We start from the raw sequence: 20,896 nt of genomic DNA on the forward strand, positions 1-20,896 counted from the left end.
TGATCTGAACCACCAGTCTGTCTTTATCATGCCTATTCTAATGTTTATTGGCATGATCACAGTCACTGGAGATGCTCCCCCATGAATCACTCACTTATCGTGGAACTGAAAAATCTCTCACTAACTGGGTTGAATTATTTTTATTCAACGCCGAGAATCTTTCCACGATTCCTATTCTTGTGATTGTTGCTAATTCATATCTCTCCTTAGACCTTATCAAAGACCATGCATCGATCAAGAATAACCTTATAAATCCCTTCGAACGATACTCCGAAAAACATTGATACATTTATGAAGGTGTGGTGTCTTGGAAGACAAGCAGTGAAACGGAGTACTTGGACTGGAAGCGCTGATGCAACGAAAACCGTGCGTGCGTGCGATCAACAAATGGAAGACATTGTAATACAAGCGGACGGGGAATATCATGGCGCGGCCGGGTTGGAGCCATGGGGCGGTGGCAGCATCGGGCTCCTTGTGTTGCGCATCGAGATAGATCGCGCGGGCATTATTACGCCTTTAAATAAGGCCCGGGGGCGGCGTTCCTTCCTGCCGCTTTGGCGGAGAGGTCTGCGGTGGGCATCTCTCAAGTCATTGAGCCTGGAATATATACTATGAGCCACGTTTAAGTCCAGGCATACAGTCCTTTAAGTTTTCGCTCTAAGCTCAATGCTGCCACCAGCTTTGAAGCCGAGCTTGAAGACGCATCTGATTTAGGATGGCTATTCACGCGATTCTCTATGGTTTTCTGAAAGCTTCTCATATCTTCTGGTCTCCTTTTCCACTTCTTGCCTAATACACGATATTTGTGCAGCTAAAGGATGCAGGCCTTGAATGTTCCTGGAAAGTTTGATAAATTATCCTTTTAAGTATAGGATATATTTCATCCAGACCAAGACCCTCCCATACATCCAATAGACAAAAAGTGAATGCAGTTTAGTATTTTGTTGTCTTATGAATAGAAACAAACTATGCATACATCCTAGGCTGCTTCGAAGTCCAAGAAGTCCAAGAAGTCCAAGAGGTTAAGCGAGTGAGCCCCTGAGCCTTACATCAACCACGTTCATGCATACCACTACATTCTGTATACTCTGTATCAAAAACGAAAAAAAAGACGAGCAAAAGACACAAAGAGAATTGGATGAGGAAATATGACAGATGGTTTTACTCCCCGAGAATAGACACTTCTGGCTGACCATGGCCTTGATCAATAATTTGAGCAGGTCACGAGTTTGGCACGTGCAAGGAGGGCTTGAACCCATGAATTTCTACAAGTTAAGTTGAACCTTGATCATCCAGTTCCAAAAACTTCTGGCCAACCTGGTCATATGATGAGTAAATAGAAACTCGGCCCCTCTGGAGTAGAACTTGCTGATAGTTTGGAAAGACGCAGAAAGCAATTAGTTCACTGACATAGTGGTAAAAGCTGGGCTTGTACAGATGAGTTATTTTCTTCATTTCTCAACAATGAAACAAGGCAAAATCTCATACTTCTGAGCGTTGTCATTTCTTTTCACACCTTGACCCAGTCCTCCCTAGTTGGCTGGGTCTTAGCAACTTTGAAGAAATATTTTCTGTAGTGACGCCTTCACACATACTCTTTGTTGACTGCATTTGCTGAGAATGTCAGAATCTTGAAAAGAATAGCAAGATTCTTGGTGGTTCTTTGATGCCAGACTGTTCTTTCATCCAGGAAGTTAGAGTTTAGTCTGACCTTTGAACTTTGGAACCTGCTGCTTTATTTATTCTCATGAACCAACAGAGATTGTTTTTGTCAGGTTTACAGAAGCTCTTGTTTACTTATCATCTTGCTGTGGAGCTCGGACCTCTCCATAACCTTACTCATTCAGCCAACCAACGTTGATGCTCGTGACTAGCACGGGACTTCGGGACCACTTCGGATTTTGCAGATATTTGTTGCACGTCAGAAATAGTTGATTTCCCAATTTTACTCCATTTTCTTTTCAGAAAGCTCCCTGAGGCTTTTTTGGAAAGAAAAGTTGAAAATACAACACAGTTGAAAAAGTTGATGTTTGGGACAATTTTTGGATGGCATGAAGGGTAAGCTTTGAGGATCTTGGGAATGAACTAAAAAAGTTGAAAAGTAAAGTTCTGTGGAAGCTATGAGTGATTTAGTGTCTGACTATGGCATGTTCACTTGATGATGAGTTAAGATTGTTCTTCTCAGTCCCAGAACAATTTTAGCCACAAATGCAACTTTGGATGTCTGTGAAGGGAACTGAGTAGAGAATTAGGAAGTTCTAGATGTTTTAGGCCAAAAATAAATGTAAGGGGCAAATAATGGAAGTTAGTATGTCTGGGAAACAAGTGATGTGGGTTTTGGGGGTTCATGTGGAGTTCATGAAGACCCCAAAAGATCAAGCCACCAAAAAAAGAACTTTATCATTAGAAAAAAAGTGAGTCGCTTATCAAATCACATCTACTCATTAAGCTTTTCAATATAAATGATTGGATAACCCTCCCTTCTTTGCCATAACGAGATTGAGTGTCATTTTAGGAATAGATGCTTGATAAGGGTTGTGATGGAAGGCCTTCTTTAAACTTGTGTGTAGGCTAGTATCTATTTAATATTTCTCAATATAAATTTACCCGCATAATTTCTACTACGTTTGAACATATGATACTAACAAAACTCTACAGCAAACATCAAATTTCAAAGATAAGAAGTTGTGTAGATTCTTGCTTCAAAGTACACCCCCTCCCTGATAAAATCTCCGATCACAAGCTCCCCCTAGAGATATTCCGTCACAGATTACACCCCTATGCGACACATCATCTTACCGCAAGATGCTTTATGGTTGATATAGGTGCTTTCTATCTTCCCGATTGTGTAAAGCAAAGTGGGCTCGGTCAGGTCACCTATTGTAGACAAGTAGAGTGATCCAAAAGAACAGATGCTACGCATTTGTGAAGGAAAGTCGGACTAACGTTGGTCAAATAAACCTCTCAATAACTTTATGTAGGTTGCTTGCCCAGTTCATAGCGAATCCGATGGACCACCATACATTTCAGTTTGCCCTTTCAGCCAAATGAAGTATCAAATGACCTAGATTTTAGCATATAATCACTCCTTCCATTAGCTTAAATCAACCCTCTACTTTATTGATAATGATAAAACTGTGGGAGGCATCGAAATTAAGAAACAGTGGTTAAATCACTCGTGTATCAAAGCTACATATTTGAATCGACGGAGTCAATTTTCAGGAAATAGTCTTGATGCGCTGCATATACCCATCTTTTTTCAACCAAGAAAGCATGGCATCAAGTCAGTTACCATACTTGGGGATTCTTGTCACCTCATTATGGACAGCTTCAAAGTCATGACGGGAAAGTGCTAGAGCTAACTCGGGATCTTGTGTACTCTTCCGAAATGGCTTGTGTCTAGCGAAAAGTACAGGCCCTTCACTCTCACAACCATAATGAAGATTTATTAGACGTGTATCTAATAAGATACATCCGAGTAAATTACTGCATACCAAGAACATGAGATTACTACTTAGCATTATGAAGCACCCCGCTACTTCATTCTCTAGCCAGGAAATTCATACAATTTATTGTCTACCAAGGCATATTTTACGTGAGAGATATTCATAGCTTTTGATCTCTTCGAGTTGTTCTGTACAGCACCAATGGTACTTCGTGTGTTTCATGCCAAAACTTTCGGGTAACCTATCTAGAATACATGGACAAGCACCCCCTCCCTATGATCACCAAGCAAAAGCCACCGGGAGGTAAATCTCTACATTAATGGATAAATATGCGACCACTCAGCAATTACACTAAGAAACCACAGGTAGCAATAGTCCTGCACAAAAATTGAACTTCCGAAATTTGGTCCGAGATGTAGCCTCGTTTTCTAATCGGTTCCAAACATTACATCCATATACATAGTTGAACAAGATTTGTTCGGCCCAGTACAGGCAATAAGCCGAGAATGCTGCATATCAGAATCGTTCGTATATTACAGATCTGAATCTGATTGTCTAGAATTTCTTCCCATGTTTACGATTGACCAATCATTTTGGAGTACGGGGCTAAGATCCGAAGGTGTTACTTAGTCATATCTGAATTGAGGCTTCTTCTTAGCTAAAACAAGAGCCGGGAAAGCTATAAATATTTAAAATCAAGTCTAGATGAGGAGAGTAAGATGGTTCCTTTTGGCATGTGATGTGGACTGAGAACCAAAGAGTTACCGCCATACCTGAGTAACTTCCTCGTTCACTCTTTATGTAACATACGAAATTTTAGATTTTAACGCTGTGTTGACTACTATTTTAAGAAGCAACAATTAAAGATTAGAACAAAAATGTCTCGTGAATTAATGTCACAAGTTAGGCTCATATCACAAACGTCTACGTTCCTAGTCAATTTCCTCAAAAAGAGGTCAAGTAGAGAAAGCTGGTTAAAAAGCCGCCGATTTTAAAAATTACATGCAAAGGTCCATAGAGATTTCTAATCAAGTTTCCAGACACCCGATGAGGTCCAAAATGTTGCACGTTATCACGAGTGCGGAAAGACGCAGATCTACGAAAATGTCAGGGAAGCTGCATGCATAAATGCAAGTATGAATCCGAACCCCGCCTCAAGAACTTTTCGGCAATTACGAATGGAACTGTGCAGAGCGCTGTCAAGCAAGTTTCTAACAGAGGTTGTCATTCTAGAATATCAAAGTTTCACGTCACAAATCATAGAAGAGTCAAGTTGGGAGAAGTTTTTCCATTGATGAGTAAACAAGGCAATTTATGCCGGAAGGATGAAGTCTACAGGAAATGACACCAACTCTCTATCTATCTAAAGTGCTCGGGTCTTGCTGCTGCCAATTTCTACCGATACAATAAATTATGAGTACAAAATAACCGCCATGCCAAAATCCCTCCCATACCAAGCCTATGTCGAGTTGAAAGTGTTGTGATTTTTGGAAGAATTGTGTCGGCGGAACAGCTGATAGTTCCTGGCACAGTTAAGTTGTGCGTTTCTTGCTGTGTTGATGATTTGTTGAATTGATGACTTGTTTGACGTGTTGATTGATTTTTTGATTGATGTTCTTATTGATGTGGTGAGTGTTGCATCTAATCGAGTATTCGTTGAGAGTCGGAGTTCGGACTCTTGAATTTTCGAATAACGGCACCAACATGCTAAGTAAAGAGGTCCTCCGAGCGAATTCCAATCCATCTATCAAAACCATCTACCAATACCACCAGATCCGTCCACCCAAGCAGCAAATCCACCATAGCAAGCAGCAAACCCTCAAGTAAGCAACGACACCATCTTTGTAGCAAACCCTTTCAGGACGCAGACTACTAGAACCAGCGTAGCATGAGTGCTTTTCACCAACCATCCTGAATAGTGAATCAATACTAAATCGTCAGTGAAAGTATCCAAAACAACAGTGCAAGACCTCTCTAACGGGTCAGAACAAACAGGCGGTGCAACACCAACAAGATCCGAAGACCCTGAAGGTACTGTCCTACCCGGCTGCCCAGTCACCGCTGACTTAGTAACATGAAAGGCCGCACGTCCCGCCCACGACCCCGGCGCAGCGTAGCAAACTCCGTAGAGAAAGCCACCTGAACCCAAGGTATCACTGGACAGTAAGATAAACCAATCAGAAAACCTGCTTCCGACCGAAGTCCTCCACAAGCCCCCTTGAAACTTCGTCACTGAGTTTTCTTACTACTGCCTCAGCATCAACTGACAGCTATCGAGAAATCTCTAGAAGCCTCTTCATGAAACCCCGAAGGGTTCAATCAGAAGGCCTCACACTACTCCAGTCGAGAAAACCGCGGAGAAGTTCGATGAACCACCCGAAGGCAGCTCGATGAACGACTCGTTGGATTCTCAGTCGGTGTAGCAAGAAGAACAATCAGAAATCGCAAAGAAGCTCGGTGAATCACCCGAAGGCGACTCGTTGAGCAACTCTGGAAATCAACATGAACTTCACCTGAGAAACCTCAGTCCAAGAACAGAGAAGATCCCGTCAAGGAACCCGAAGGAACCCGTCAGAGATCTCTACCGCTCCAGTCGAGATCTCGTTGAGAAGTCCGGTGAGTCACCCGAAGGCAACTCGTTGAACAACTCGTTGAGAAACTCAGTCGGATTGGTAAGAGGAAACCATTAGAACTCGCAGAGCCGTCCTGTGAGTCACCCGAAGGCGACTCGGCGAACAACTCGTTGAGCCCACAGGAAACCTCATCTGATCTTTCGTCAAACAGAAGACCGAACAACAGGTCAAAACGCAAGTTCACCATCCCCGCCTCAGCATCACCAAAGTGACCGAACAACGGATCATAGGATCTCTCCCGAGCCTAGGACCAGGGTCGCCTCCCATCAGCCGACAACCTCAAGAGGAACCTATCAGAGTCCCCCGAAGGAGTCTCAACAAGGTCCTCAAACGAGATTGACAACTTCTAGGATTTGAAACCCAATCTTCGACCGTAGAAGTTACCCGCAAGAATCTTCCACCAAACATTGCCTCCCCACAAGCAGTACCCTCCTTGGGCATCGCTGCAGCAGTTCAGCGCCGAAAGGCAGGTCGGAACGAAACAAGACGAAGAGACGGCTACTCCGGTACGACACAGGTCGTTCACCATCAATGCAGTAACAAATCGCGCGTCTGAGAAACTTATGAATTGAAACTTAACCCCTAGGGTGTTTCCACACCTAGACAGTAGCACAATTTAAGAGACCCATCAACGAAAAATGCCATAAGAACCACGTCACCAAGGTTCGTTGCTTTTTAACAGGACGGACAATGCCTCAGCGCCGACACGACTCCGCACATCGATTGGCCGAACAACAAGAACAGACGAGTCTGCTGCCCTAATTTCGTCTCAGTGCCCGGTGGTTGAACAACGAAATCCCCGAGTGGACCGAGAAGTGAAGCCTCAGCACGCCCATTTATATACCCTCAGGGGCAGGTAGGCGCCGAACAAATTCACCGCAGCTACACCCATAGTAAAACCGGCGAAGGTAGAACTTGAAAGGGTGGATAGAAAGGTAACTACCAATTAGCCTCTCAAAGCCCCCGCGCAGAACAATGACACAAGACTTTCACCCACGCCATGCTTTCTACCTTTGCTGGGATATGCCAGGTGGAAGTGACTGAACTTAAAAGATAGATTTCTCCCAATCCGGGAAGAGTTGCCGAGTCCGCGCTTTGGACTCATGACATGCATCATCGCTAGGATAAGGCTTACGCAGCGCAACGGAGTGGGTATACCTGAGGATGTGCCTTCGGAATTCTCCTCATGCAGACACTACACTATACCCACTGCACCCCGTTACTCCGAGAAACAAAGTGGGTGGAAATATCTGCAACCAGTATCCAGATATACAGTATTTGACAAAATAATAAGCGCCCTCGAAAGATATGACAACGATCAGGAACTAAATCTAACCCCATGAGGTGTTTCCACACTCAGGCAGTGACAAGTCCAGGAAAGTTGTTGAATATGCATTATCTTCTTCATTGGGCAACACCTTACTATTCACCTTTTTGTTACCTTGATCTGGGTAGCTTTCCATATCGCTCAGCAATGCCATCGACAACTCTTGCAGGCAGTTTGGATGAGCGTCGCGTTATATCTTGCCACAGTGACAAGACACATTGCTAAACTCCTGCCTGCACCAACTGAATATTTAGTGAAGATCGACAACGGCATCATTGTCCGGAAGAAATCCAAGCGTCAAAATGACCTAGTACCCGGTAAGCCGCACAGCCAGGGATTGCTCTCCCAACCATGTGAGGGCGCCTCATAGAACATGAGTCCAGCTAGAAACTTGGAAAGCTCACTAGTATCCCTGCAAGCCGCAGCGTCAAAGACGATACGGTCCTCAAGAGAGATGCAGAAGCACCTACAATCATGAGTCAGGACTAGGATCTCGTTGATCGGGACACTGTCACACGATCCAAGATCTTCCTTTCTCCGCACGTTGTCTCCCTATCACTATCAGCCCGTACAAATGATCAAAGTTCTATAAGGTACTGTCGAGCATCGTCGCATACGATAAAACGGAGTTTATCGCACACTTAGCAAGTCAACACCAGTAGTTCTAAGATCAAATGCGATAGACGTGGATCGCGCTATCATAATGGATGGAGCTATGTGAATTGGAGTATGATACTGGATGATTATTGAAGTCCATAGAAAGTTGGAATGTGAGAGTTGAGTTGAAGATCTGTTTCCCTTGCGCCTGTGATATTCTGAGGTTCCAAGAATGGACTGCGCTTTCAAATATCAATAGGTCACAAGTAACAACCAAGGTACGGTATTCCCCCAAAGCCCACAAAATCAAGCCCGCAACACACGAAATTTCTTTAGGATTAGAGATCGAGAAATTAAGTTCCGAAGAACGAAAAATCATAGCCAACGCCCACAAAAGCCGACACCCCACAAGAGCCAAACCCACAATGATCTCTAATTCACGGAAATAAAGTGCTAATGTTGCGAGCAGATCTGAACCATCGGTTCATGAAGCCAACGACCACACAGATCTTCAACTCATCACAAACTTACGATCAAGAAACAACAAAGACACAAACAGGATCACAAGCCGCATACACGTCGCTGGCCGTCACTTGGCTCAACCATCACCATCGAGCGTCAACGTACACTTACGCAAGTCAGTGAAATGAATACCGATATAGTTTTCCGGGAAAGATCCCATCCGACCATATTTTCTTGCATTTCTCTCTACAGGTAAAACTCATGCGGTAAGACACAGCTTTCTGTAATGATGAGATTCAAAGCTTGTGGCTGTACGGTTTACTTGCATCGAAACCCGCTATGATACAGTTGTACTGGAAGTGTCCATCGAGCAAAAGCCTTTGAAAAACTGTACGGTTTACTTGCATCACAACGAGTCTTGAAACAGTTGTACTGGAAGCGCTCGCAGAGTAGCAGCCCTTTAAAATACTGTACGGTTTACTTGTACCACGATGAATCGCGGAACAGTTGTACTGGAAGTATTCATAGAACAGAAGTCTTTGAAACACACAAGCTCTTTTGCTCAACTGAAATAACGTTTTAGTGAACTCGGCAAGCTGGCTTGCTATATGATAGTTTCCCCACTGTAGATGACACTTGGGACGGCTTGGGGTATCAGCATCGTGTTCTTTGCATTTTGGAATTGGGATGGGAGGGGGGGCACTAAGCAACGTACCATTGAAATGCGGGGAGCAACTGTACGCTGCTCCCAAGATAGACGGATCTAAAAAGTTCAACAAGTCCATACATACCTGAATACCCAGCCTCCGAATAGTTGGCAAGTAATGAGCTTCCGTCGCCGATAGAACCTACTCGCGACCCAAACGCCAACCTCTCTTACACCACCGAAATGGTGACGAACACATCAGAAATAGCAATCTCCACTAGACATTCAGATTGGCTACTAAGCCGATCTAGCTACAAGTTCTAGTAATCATTGTCCCAAAAGGGAATGCCACTCAGATGGCGCGTGCTACTCAGCACACTACCAATCCACACACAGAAAACAAGAGCACAAGCTATCTAAGTACAAAAGAGAAAAAGTTCGAAGAAGGTGGTTGGAGAGCTCTGCTTCGAGGGCTGTGACTGTCATTGAAAGCCAAGGAACAATCAAGTTTGACTTGAATTGATGGTATTGATTTCCTGATAGATTCATCAATATCGATTCGTTGACAGTGAGAGGTATTTGATTAAGCCCTTGAAGCGGATGAAGAGTGACCGAAGAATTGTTCCCTTGACAGTTTTTGAAACTGGGATTGAAGATTCAGGGAAGATGCAATGCTAGGAAAAGCAATGACTGTTTGCAGTAGAAGTACTGTTGTCAAGTGCACCAGGCAACTCCGAGGTCGTGAGAGGTGATGTAGAGGTATCTTACAAAGAGAACTCGAAGGAGATCCTCCGCGCTCTTTAAGAATGAATTGATGCTCGGAGAATCGAGGAGAATTCATTTGAATTGAAGAAGATACACCACCGGGAGTTGAAAGGTGAGGTGAAAAGTCTTGGAGAGTAAAATATTAGAGAATTATCATTATTCTCGTCATCATATTTCGCTTTTTGACTTTCAGTCCTCGATCTTGTCTTGCTGGTATTGTAGCACCATGACTGGATATTGGAGGAGGATGTAATATTGCCAATGGAGATAGGCAGTGTCGAGAGATCGAGAGATATTAGAGGTATGTATGAACAAAGACGATTGAAAGACATGAGTGCGTCATCTGCGGGATAGTGCGGCACCTATCGAGGCTCACAGTTTGAGGTTCGCAGCAAGGTATGAGGTATTCGTGGTTAAGTAAACACGCGAGGTGTAAGAAACATGTGAATGAATTGAATGATTGATTGGTGTTTGAGTGTTATCATGATGTGACAACTCTGCAGTTGAGTACACAGAAGAACGAAACTGAGATATGAAAGTCAGTAATTGTAAAAGGTGGACTCGGTATCAATACTTACAGTACTGTAATAAACGTAGAGAGCATAGGGTAAATAGAAGAGGCAGTGAGACTAGAACTAAGGAACACTTGATGGTAATCTGGTGGACGATTGTTTTGGTGAGAAATTGAAGTATTTGAGAAAGATAGCGTCGTGTGGAAGGGGAAATATTTTGTGGTAAAAAACGATGTTGATATATGGCAGTGATGAGAACTGCAAGACGAGAGAGCTTTACATGCGCGATTGGAGGAAAGGTTCCAAAAAAGAATGGGAGGTATGATTGTTCTCTAACAGATGAAGACTGTTGAGGTGAATCGAAGTATGTTTTTGTTTTCTGAGAGCGCGCCTTGGAGTAAGGACACTGCACGACAGGCGTCAGCAATGGCACAAAAACAAGATTCAGTAATAACGGAAAACTATACCATAAGAACTACGCTAGCACAGTTTGACTGATATGTGATCAGATAAAAGACTCAGTTGCATACTGAAAAAAATATCAATCTGCTGGTATGGTAGATCGAAGTATTTTTGAGTGACTCCAACTGCGGAAAAAATGTCAGGAATCAAACAGAAACACAGTGCATTTGTAGCAAGACTTACGCAGCAGTGAGATATGATGGTGATTAGACCTTTAATAGAGAAGCATTCTTCTTTGAGATACTGTTTGGTAATGAACAGAAAAGAGATGTTGAAGTCTCGTAGAGATTGAGCGTAAGCACGACGAGCCACTGAAGTTGACTCGTCGCGTTGTCTTCGATCTGAATGGAAAGACCAGAAAGAAGTGTTTTCTTGAAGAAGATATCGAAGAAGGTATTTAAGGAGGTATTGAAGAAGCTGTTGAAGAAGATATTGAAATCAAAGTAAGGTTGGTTTGAATTTAAGAATTGATGGTATTTTGATGGTTGAGGGGATTTGGTTTGTGAGAAGGAAAGACGAGGAGATGGTTGCTATGCGGATGCAAGACGCTAGTACATCCCTCTCAACAAGGTTTCCGAGTTTTCTACGCTAGGCATAATCACAAGATTGCAACTGCCTCAAAAGTGAATTGTTTCCCCGCCTTGTTATATCAGATTAGAGCATGCAGTTTTTTAATCGGCTATATTTACGTCGAGACCCGAGGTATCCCGAATAGAGCGGCTTTTCCTATAGAGTATTTTCAAGCTCAAGATGGAGGGAATTATCTATTATGTAAATTAGAGCGAGTTAATCAACATGGGCATGGGAGGAAGACTGGAAGAAGTCATATTAATGTATCTTCAAACAAATATAGAAGTAAAATATATAACATATATATCTTATATTGGATTATCTATGTGACTTGCAATGCTTGAGAAAGTGAACGCTGTTATCTCGCCATCAAGAGAGCTTCAATTCATACTCTCTAGCCTTTCAGTATCTATTCTACTTCATCGCCGACCCATCGCTCTTGCTTCTTCTATTCTAACACTACGCTTAATTCATTTTACAAAAATAATGCTACCCTAACATCATTGTAGTTTAATGCTAATCAAAGAAAGGCATAAGTAAAAGTGCTTTGGTCAATTATAAAATAGCAAACCTTTATTTGTGCAGAAACCCGAGGTTTCCTAGTTCTTCATTCACTCATTCTTATCTCAGTCAGTGGCTTGTCCACTGAACCAGAGAGCCGGGCATACCCGTTATATAGGCAAATCCCTCGATTTTGACACCTAAATAGAGGGATTGGGCTTAAGATGACACATATGATCTTGTCTACTTGACTGAAGAGTCAATTTACTCAAAACTTCTACCAACCCAGCAAAGCAAAGACTTATGGATATCTAAAACTTTCCAAGTATTTGACAGGAGAAAATTGCGGAACTGAACCGAAACTTCAAGATCAAGTTACTCGAGGAGCCTAAGCATGCATGAAGCTCTGTGATAGTACATGGTTGAGAGAAGTTGTATACATCATTACAGGACTTGGGGCCTTATACAGTGTAAGAGATTCTCCAAGATTTAAGTGTTTCTACCAGTATAATAAGAGTAGTTTGCAAGAGTATTGAAAGTGCAATCATAGCTTGTTATGCTTCCAGTGATTGCATGTTCCTGTTGAGAGACAGATACTGAACACTGGTCATTACACTAGTGGTACTTGAGAAAGCCGGGCTTGCTTTATCTTTGCAGTCAGCAAAAAGAAAACGAGAAGCCATGGATACACATATCTCCGATAATTGAAAGGTAGACGGTCTCAAAAACAGTATCGTCTAAGATTCGGAACATATTCTTGAGAGCAAACACTGGTCTGCGAACAAGGTTCAGCGCATTAACTAAGGTAGCTTTATCACTTGACAGCTTCTCATATAGAACTAATATCCACCAGTTCTTTCTTGGTTGTAAACCCTCCTGCACATAAAACCCTAGTCTCTCAAGCGACATGACCAGAGCACATCAAATACCTCTCATCGACGAGAAGTGTTATAATTGATCAGCATTTCCAAAGAGGAATTGAACTTTCTTGCAAAACAGATCAATATTTCCAGTTTTTCAATCAGTAATTAGTCTATAAACACATACACTAGCGACATTCTACGGTTCTTCATTGACGTTGTGTAACAGATGATGTTGGAATTTGGATGACAAAGCAACGTTTGTACAGTGGGGCAATTCAGCCCCTGCAACGACAGGATCCGACGACGAACGACGAACGATCGCATCTGATACCATAGGTCGCGATAGACATGAATACATCATCAACGACTCTCAGTAAAAGATTGCATCTCCTTTCCAAGTAGCAAGTCAAGAGGACCATTCCCCGTTTTACCTGATGCCGACGCCAGTGCGTGGGGTCTTTTCATTGGCTTACCAGTCTTTGCCCGGGATATTAGAGGGAACACACTCATCATACCTTTGGAAGTCCTCGTCAGTGTGAGAACTGGCTTGAATACTAGACATCTGCTCTTTAATCGAATGTCTCGAGAAATCCGGGGTGCTGTTCCACAATTGCACAATGTACAAAGCATGCCAAGCTTCTAAATATCCGGAGACTATGGGGATCCTCGCGTATTTCGTTTTCTTGTCACTACATGTCAAAAGCTTGTTAGTCTATGTCAATCCATGTAAATTTGTGCTTGTACTACTGGTATCTCTCTAACCAAACTTGATCTCTTCATTATAGAGCTCGCACACCATCAATTTTATCCTGAAAATATAATTTTATTGTAGTTTTGGGATTCTTTTGACCCCTGCGCCATAAGCCAAGACTTTCATGTATTTCCTGCTTCTAAGATATTCTAGAGCTTTACGAAACCCAAGATCTTGCGATTATCATGCTCTTGAGTATTATTTTTTCGACAGGTCGGTTTCCAAAAGCTTATTAGTGATGGGAAGATCCCACACCCCACTTCAAGACCTCTGAGTCTTTAACATTATTGCATATCGAGAGGGTTGAATGTAGTGGAACGATCCAGATCCACAAGACTCTCTTCGCTATTATTATGTGATCTATAACGCAATTGTAGTTGTTCCACGAATTCGTCATGGCTCTATCAGGGAAAACTCCAGACGACTGATCATAACCTATGATCTACGAGACTGATGAACTGGAGTAACTTAGCGCTCTCTGAATTAATAAGACAAGACAAGCTAAATGGATCATTAGCTGATTACGCGCAGAAGGACATCTTAAAATGTAGAGACACCTCAATTCGACCAATCAAAGGTGGTATTAGTAGCCTCACTAGCTCTAGCTCACTATCTAGCCCACCCACAAACTTTAAACATCAATTATTTCTTGGACCTGGAGCCTTTCATTCTTTTGAGGAAAACCCTTTCTCATTTGGAAACATTTCGCCAGTTTAATAATTTGAAATAAATAAATAAAATCACCTCACATCTCTCAAGAAAACTATCTTTTAGTCCGCTACATCTCACAAAGTCGACCTCCAAACAAGCAACCCTTCAATATCTTCTCCCCATATATATTCTCCATCAGAGAAAGTTTATCTTCAATCCTTCAGACAATTTACGAAAATACATCCCAATCTCCAACAAACTCCAACCAACAACACAAGATCACCACACTCAAAACTACTCAACCCATCTGCAAAATGCACGCCTTGCTCGGCCTCATTCCCATCTTCGTCCTCATCTTCATCATAATCATCGGTCGCGCCGTAAACCACATGCGATTCTCTGATACCAATGCTCACGATCTTGAAGCCAATTCTTCTGATTCCGAAAAAGAAGAAGATGGCACTACCGATAATAATAACAGCACCACTGTTACCACTACCACTGTCCCAATGACACTTTTAAGACCTACCAGAGCTGTTCTTGCGCCGGAACGAATTCAGTAGGAACTAGGTAGCGAAATGGAGTTATTATGTGTTGCAATTATATATCTGTGATTTGATGGAGATGATTTTGAAGTTTTAGGGATATCAACGTGTATGAAAGAATGGTTTATAGTATTTCTACTTGGATAATGAGTAAAAGATAAGCGGGGATGGAAATATGAGATTTATGGTCGATGGATTCGGAAATTGGTATGAAGGGGTTAATTAGCCACACCTATAGTTATTCATAATGTAATTGATGCATACAATGATTGACCAAACAAGTTGCCTCAGAAATTAAAAAACCGACCCCATGAATGTGCGCGAAATGATGTCATATGAAATAAACTCGGGAGACTTTTCATCGAGAGAACACATGTCACGTAACTAGCGTAAAGAGATGTAACTATTCATCTTGCTAGAAATTTCTCCCACTTAATTATTACACCGGACTTCCAGTGAATTCTCAACTTATTTCCTGATATCATCCTACTGCCCTCCTGATCCCAACTGAAGAAGTACGCACGATCATTCTCCTCCCCCTCTCCATATTGACCACCACACTCATTCATTCATCCCCCCATTCATTCATCTTTACCCTTCTAACTGACTCGCCTACTTTCCAAAACAATTCACATATATCACCGACTCCTCATCCACATTCTTCCTCAAAACCATCTATCCATTTATCAACAACAACATATTAGGTACACCTCTATTTTCCAATACACAAAACTCCACTCCACCCCGAATATCGAATCTCCACCTGCACCATCCTCCTTCAACTCCGCTATCTCCCGCCCGAAAAGATCCTAAAGTAAACTAACTATAATCACACTCCCTCCCTCCTCCAAACCCCTTCTAATCCCTGCAAACAGCACTCCCGAAAATCACAAGCAGAAACACAAAGAATCCTAACTCCCAATCTACTTTCCCAGCCACCATCTAGTTTCCCAATTACAGCCACCCATCAAATTCAACCACGCATTCGCCATATCCAAAACCTTACTATCCACCCCAAACCCTCCCCCATCCAAATCTTCAATACCCCTCCTCTCTCCTTCCTCATCCTCCATTCCGATCCCCTCATTCCAAATCCCTACATCAACATCACCATTCAAAATCCCAACTCTCACAGTCCAATTTCAGATTTCTATCATCAAAAATCAAACACACCCCACATCTACACTCATAATTATAACTACAATTACAATTACAACATTCTCAACTACTTTCCAACTCGCCCCCCCCCCCCCATCCCTCTCATCCTTCCCCTCTCATCCTTCCCCTCTCCCCCACTAAAAGAAAACACTCATTTCTCTTTCATCCCAAATCTATTACTTTAATACTACTCAATTATCAAGAATTTTTTCAATCTATCAATTCATCGATCCATCCATCCATCCATCGTTGTATACATCCATCCATAAATATATAAAACCAATCATTCCCTTCTTCCCATTTCCATCTCCATTTCCAAATACACAAACCAAAGTGCTCAAGTCCCGAACTTATATATCTTCCTCATACATCTATACTCATCTATAACAAGAAGTATACATATCTTACTCAGTATACACTCATCATATATACAAGACAGACATTTCACATCACATCACAATACAACATTAGAATAAAACCATTATATAGGATTCATCTCCATTCAATTCCATTCCTATCTTTCTTCCACTCACCTATCCACACCTAGTCCTCACTTATAAAGCCCCTCAGTCTTTTCTTCTTTTACATCCCTAACCCTTTCCACACTTCACCAACCATCCACCATCCACTATACATCCCATGCAAAATACTCCCCCCCTTTCCCCCTTCTGATCTCAGAGCTCCAAGTCCTTTCTATAAACACCCAACCCCCGCTTTCACCAATAAACAATAAACCTACATCCACAAGCCCCTTTACTAATATAAAAGAGCCATATACATAAGGCAACGCACTCTCGGGTATTTTGCTTGTAAAGTCAAAAAATCGCGTCGAAGAAATGTACAAAAAGAGCAAAAGCAAGTACAAACAAAAATTAGCAAGCTTAAGCAAAAACAGAACCTCCTGCAATTGTTCAATTCGTTCTCATCAATTCTTCCCATCCTTCATATCCTCCAATGCTTTAAACAACACGTATCATATCCCAACATCTCAACATCTCAAACATCCACACCAAAAAAACTTCACATCAGTAAATATTTATTTCCCCTCAGTACTAACCGCGGCTTTCTTTCCCCATCCCCAGAACCCACCACCGCTAGCTGTAGCTGGTACACTAGCTGGCGCGCTTGGTGTTTCAATCTTGGGAGCAATACCTTTCGCAGGTATAGTTGTCATCGATCTATCAAGACTAGGTTTTGTCATGTGTCCAAACGCCGTGGTTGGCAATTCAGCATTTTGTAATCCAGCCAACATCTTCTTCAAGCTCTCTAATTTAAGCTTGGATTCCTCTGCTTCTTGTTTAGCAACCGCTTCAGCAGTTTTTGCCTGTACAAGTTTTAGAAGCAATGCATCGGAATCTACGTCTTCCCTGGGAGAATGCTGCTGTTCAGACGATGTAGAGGCGCGAGGATTATCATTCTCTCTGAGATTCTGCGGAGATATAAGGCTTGAACTTCGTTTATTGTAAGTTGTGGCCACTGAACGGTTGGAATTTGAGCGAACAAGTTTCAATTCTCGAAGTCCTCCTGTAGTTGCACTTTTGACACCCCACTCAATTTCATGATCTCTTGACCCATCCGGTGTCGACTGGGCACTCTTCCTTGAATTCCGCAAGTCATGTACTTGTTTCTCCAATCGTTGTCTGTCTTGATGTGAATTTCGTACATGAGCTTGGGTTTCCCTGATTTGATCTCGCAGATTACTAATTTCTTGGTCTTGCTCAACGATCCGCCTGCTCAATTCTTGAGACCTCGATGCCTCGATGAGGAGCTGTTCTTTCGATCGATCGAGTTCTTCCCGAAGTTGAGATCTTGTCAACATCATAGAAGATCTCCGATTCTCGACGGGGTTCAGGAAACGATCTTCCACAATATCAAGTAGACTAGAAATATCTTCGGTAGTAATGGGGAGAGCGGTGGCTTCATTAATCTCCGACTCATCAACAACGTTGGATGTCGTCGGCTGCTCGTCTCTGGACACTCCATCTAGACTCGCTTCCTCTGCAATTGCGTCCATTCCCTTGACTGTTTCAACACTGACGTCACTCTCAGAGTTTTCTACTCCTTCCTCACTGGTTTTCCTCCTCAATGCATCGATCAGTGGCTGCACAGCAGTCCTATCTTCTTCACGTTCCTCCCTCTCTCTTTGCAATTCTGTGGCAAGTATAGCATGATCTCGTTGCATCTCACTCAGAGCCATCAAAAGATCTTCAATTTGAGTATGCAAATTTTTATCTTTGTTGACTGGGGTTTTCGCTGCACTGACACTAGCAAACGATTGGGCCCGAATTGAGGCGCCATCAGCAGTCGCGGAATCACGAGAGACGCTGGTCGCATCCGTTGAAGTGCTCAGCATACTTTCAGATCCGCTACCCTCTATAGAATTTAATGTGGAAGCTAAACTCTGCTTTGAAGGGGATCTTCTCAAGAAACTGACGGGTCGTGATGGGGCGCTAAGCCCTGGGCTGGGAGTGAGATTGGCCGATTTTGTTGACGAATTTGAGCCAGCCCATAATCGTCCGAGAAATCGTGAGGCTGCTGACCCCACATCAGATGGAATAGCAGTGTCAACAATCTGAGACTCCCGATAGCCCGCTTCTAAATTCTGAAGGCTTTCGTGTGTTACAATCCCTGTCAGACTAACAAAATCATTGACAAATTCATCGGCATTGTAATGATAAACATCCCACAACCCCCTGGAGAGAAGTAATTGCATTACATCCTCGAATTCTGTACAAGACAAGATTTTGGTTTCATTTTTTCTCATCAATGATAGAGCAACTCGCATGATAGTTTCTGAAGCACCTTCTGCAAATATAACATCGTAGATTCGGAAAAGCATCGGCAAAGGACAAGTGGTAGCAAAAAATGATAGGAACCACTGAGAAACGTATGCAGGTTCGACTTGTAAAACATCAAGATGTGTAGATAGAGCCGGTAGATGCAATTTTAGCAATTCTCGAAATTGGTGTATTCGAACGTGGAGACCGGAGAGATCAGGAAGGAAGCAATTTCGTAGGTCATAATGTTCCATGAGACTACAGATTATTAGCAAGTATTCTGAAAGGTCGCATAGTTGATATCTTACCGTACGAGCACACAGAATGCTTGCTTATCCCCCATGTGCATCAATAAAGGCCCAACAAGAAATCCCAAGCCTTGACAATACCCAATCTTATGGTCATATAAACTGAAGCATTTGAGGACTCTTCCCAACATGCGCTGCCCATCTCCCTCTGGATCACGAAACATCTCTACACCGGGAAAGCTTCGCCCCAAATCTTTGCCAATAATTCCTTCATATGGACTTGACTCGCCACAGAGTCTATCGAATTGCTCCTCCAATAGCCTGTCGCGGGCTCCTGACATACTCTGCCACACTACACCTCGCAATGGCGGGGGGATACCACTTCTAATCTTCTTCGACAATAGCGTAGGCAAATATTGAGCAGTTCTAGGGTAGTCTTGTACGAGTGCGGCGTAAAATTCGAGGTCGGTCATAGGGGGCGGAGGGGTGACGGAGTACCGAAGGGCTGAAGGTGTAGGGCCATTAACCAATTTTTTGAGATGTTGCATAGATGGTGGCCTGGATTGAGCTCGAGCTCGTTGTTTCTCAACCTTCTGAACTTTTGCGATGCCAGACTTCGGGTTGGAGGCGATGGCATTGTTTTCTTGCTCTAGCCTGGCTAGCAGCAAAGCTGTGGACTGCAACATGTCAGTATTGGAAGAATGTACGCGTCTTTCGTAACCTTACACCATCGGATTCCTGGTTTCGCGGCTGTTGTTCCTCTGTCTTCTCTAATTCCTCCCAATTGACCTCCTCTACTGATGTATCAGAGCTATCGCTTGCCCTCCTCGAACCATTTTGTTCCGACTCTGCTGATTCCGAACCTGTAGGCGTGGGCACTTCATTGCCATTTGGATCTACCATTGTAATTCTCGGCGAGTCTTCCAGAGTGCCCGTTTCCGTGTCCTTCCCTGTTACATCCATTATGCTCATTATCGTCTGCCTTTTGTCGGTAGGCGTAATTATCTCCTCGCCCGTCTCCAATTCCTCATTTGTGATGATCTTGTCGGAATGTCTCTTCGTGTCGAGTGTCAAAATTGGCGGCTCGGAAAGTCGCACTGTGACCATCGAATCATGCTGCATAGCCTGTCCCTCCTGGTGTACTCTTTCCTCCACTTCAACTCGATTCAGGGTGGGTTCCATTCTGGCCTCGAAGTCTCGAGAACGAGCGTCGTCGCGTTGCAATCAGGTAAATAGGTCGGAATGACAATCAAGGCACCCCAACCTCTGTTCAAAAATTGGTTCACTCCACTGCAATTAAACACAAAAGGAAAAAAATCAACCTTCAGTCTATGCCCTTGAGTTTCTCTTCTCACACACAAACAGATTTGGATGACCCGAGGTGGAAGAATTCCCAAAGCAGAACCACCCCCTATGAGTGTAACCCGAGAGACAATTTATTACTGGTTGCACAATTCGATGAGACCAGTCGATGAATGTTCACAAACAAGCCGTCACACTTTGTCAAATAGCAAAGCAGGCCGACAGGCAGAGGAGAAATGGACGCGCGCACGGAGATCGGATGTTTGATGTTTCAAGGAAACGTGGGTGGTAAATGCAATGCTGGACGGCAGCCGTTGAAAGTTAAGCGCAAACCAGGTTATCGTGAAAGTCGTGAAATATGGAATAAGTATGTACAAAGTGAAATTGAAACAAGAGTACAAAGTACTTTTTCGGAAGAAAGGGGTGGAGGTGGATAGATGGGTAAAATGAGGAAGTGAGCGAGAGCGCGAGAGAGTGAGAGAGTGTGTGAGTGAGCGACTGGTGACTGGCGACTGGTGATCGAGATGGGGATGGGGATGGAGATGGAGATGGGAGATGGGAGGAGACGATGACTGAAAAGAGTGTGTGACTTTTTCTCTCATATAAATATGAGTGTTGTGATTGTAAAATTATATCTCACTGGCAAGAAGGAAAAGAATGTATCAGATGTTTTTTTAGTC

At 43.0% G+C, this 20,896-nt stretch overlaps 3 protein-coding genes across 3 annotated transcripts; 1 reads left to right on the forward strand and 2 right to left on the reverse strand.

Moving 5' to 3' along the window:
- Positions 1 to 9,926: 9,926 nt before the first annotated feature.
- Positions 9,927 to 11,557, reverse strand: BCIN_07g03360 (hypothetical protein). Its single transcript, XM_024693986.1, has 4 exons — positions 11,034 to 11,557; positions 10,856 to 10,975; positions 10,455 to 10,794; positions 9,927 to 10,401 (listed from the first exon to the last, which is right to left on the reverse strand). The coding sequence occupies exons 2-4, from the start codon at positions 10,856 to 10,858 to the stop codon at positions 10,358 to 10,360; spliced, it is 387 nt and encodes a 128-aa protein (XP_024549775.1). The 5' UTR covers positions 10,859 to 10,975; positions 11,034 to 11,557; the 3' UTR covers positions 9,927 to 10,357.
- A 2,674-nt stretch (positions 11,558 to 14,231) lies between these two features.
- On the forward strand, positions 14,232 to 14,976 carry BCIN_07g03370 (hypothetical protein). Its single transcript, XM_024693987.1, has one exon. It carries the CDS (start codon positions 14,501 to 14,503, stop codon positions 14,747 to 14,749), a length of 249 nt encoding a protein of 82 aa, XP_024549776.1. The 5' UTR covers positions 14,232 to 14,500; the 3' UTR covers positions 14,750 to 14,976.
- A 1,386-nt stretch (positions 14,977 to 16,362) lies between these two features.
- Positions 16,363 to 20,896, reverse strand: BCIN_07g03380 (hypothetical protein). The gene is made up of 3 exons (XM_001548903.2): positions 19,641 to 20,896; positions 18,975 to 19,591; positions 16,363 to 18,924 (listed from the first exon to the last, which is right to left on the reverse strand). Exons 1-3 carry the CDS (start codon positions 20,094 to 20,096, stop codon positions 16,926 to 16,928), a joined length of 3,072 nt encoding a protein of 1,023 aa, XP_001548953.2. The 5' UTR covers positions 20,097 to 20,896; the 3' UTR covers positions 16,363 to 16,925.

The sequence above is a fragment of the Botrytis cinerea genome, chromosome 7 (assembly GCF_000143535.2).
Source record: "Botrytis cinerea B05.10 chromosome 7, complete sequence".
NCBI lineage: Eukaryota > Fungi > Ascomycota > Leotiomycetes > Helotiales > Sclerotiniaceae > Botrytis > Botrytis cinerea.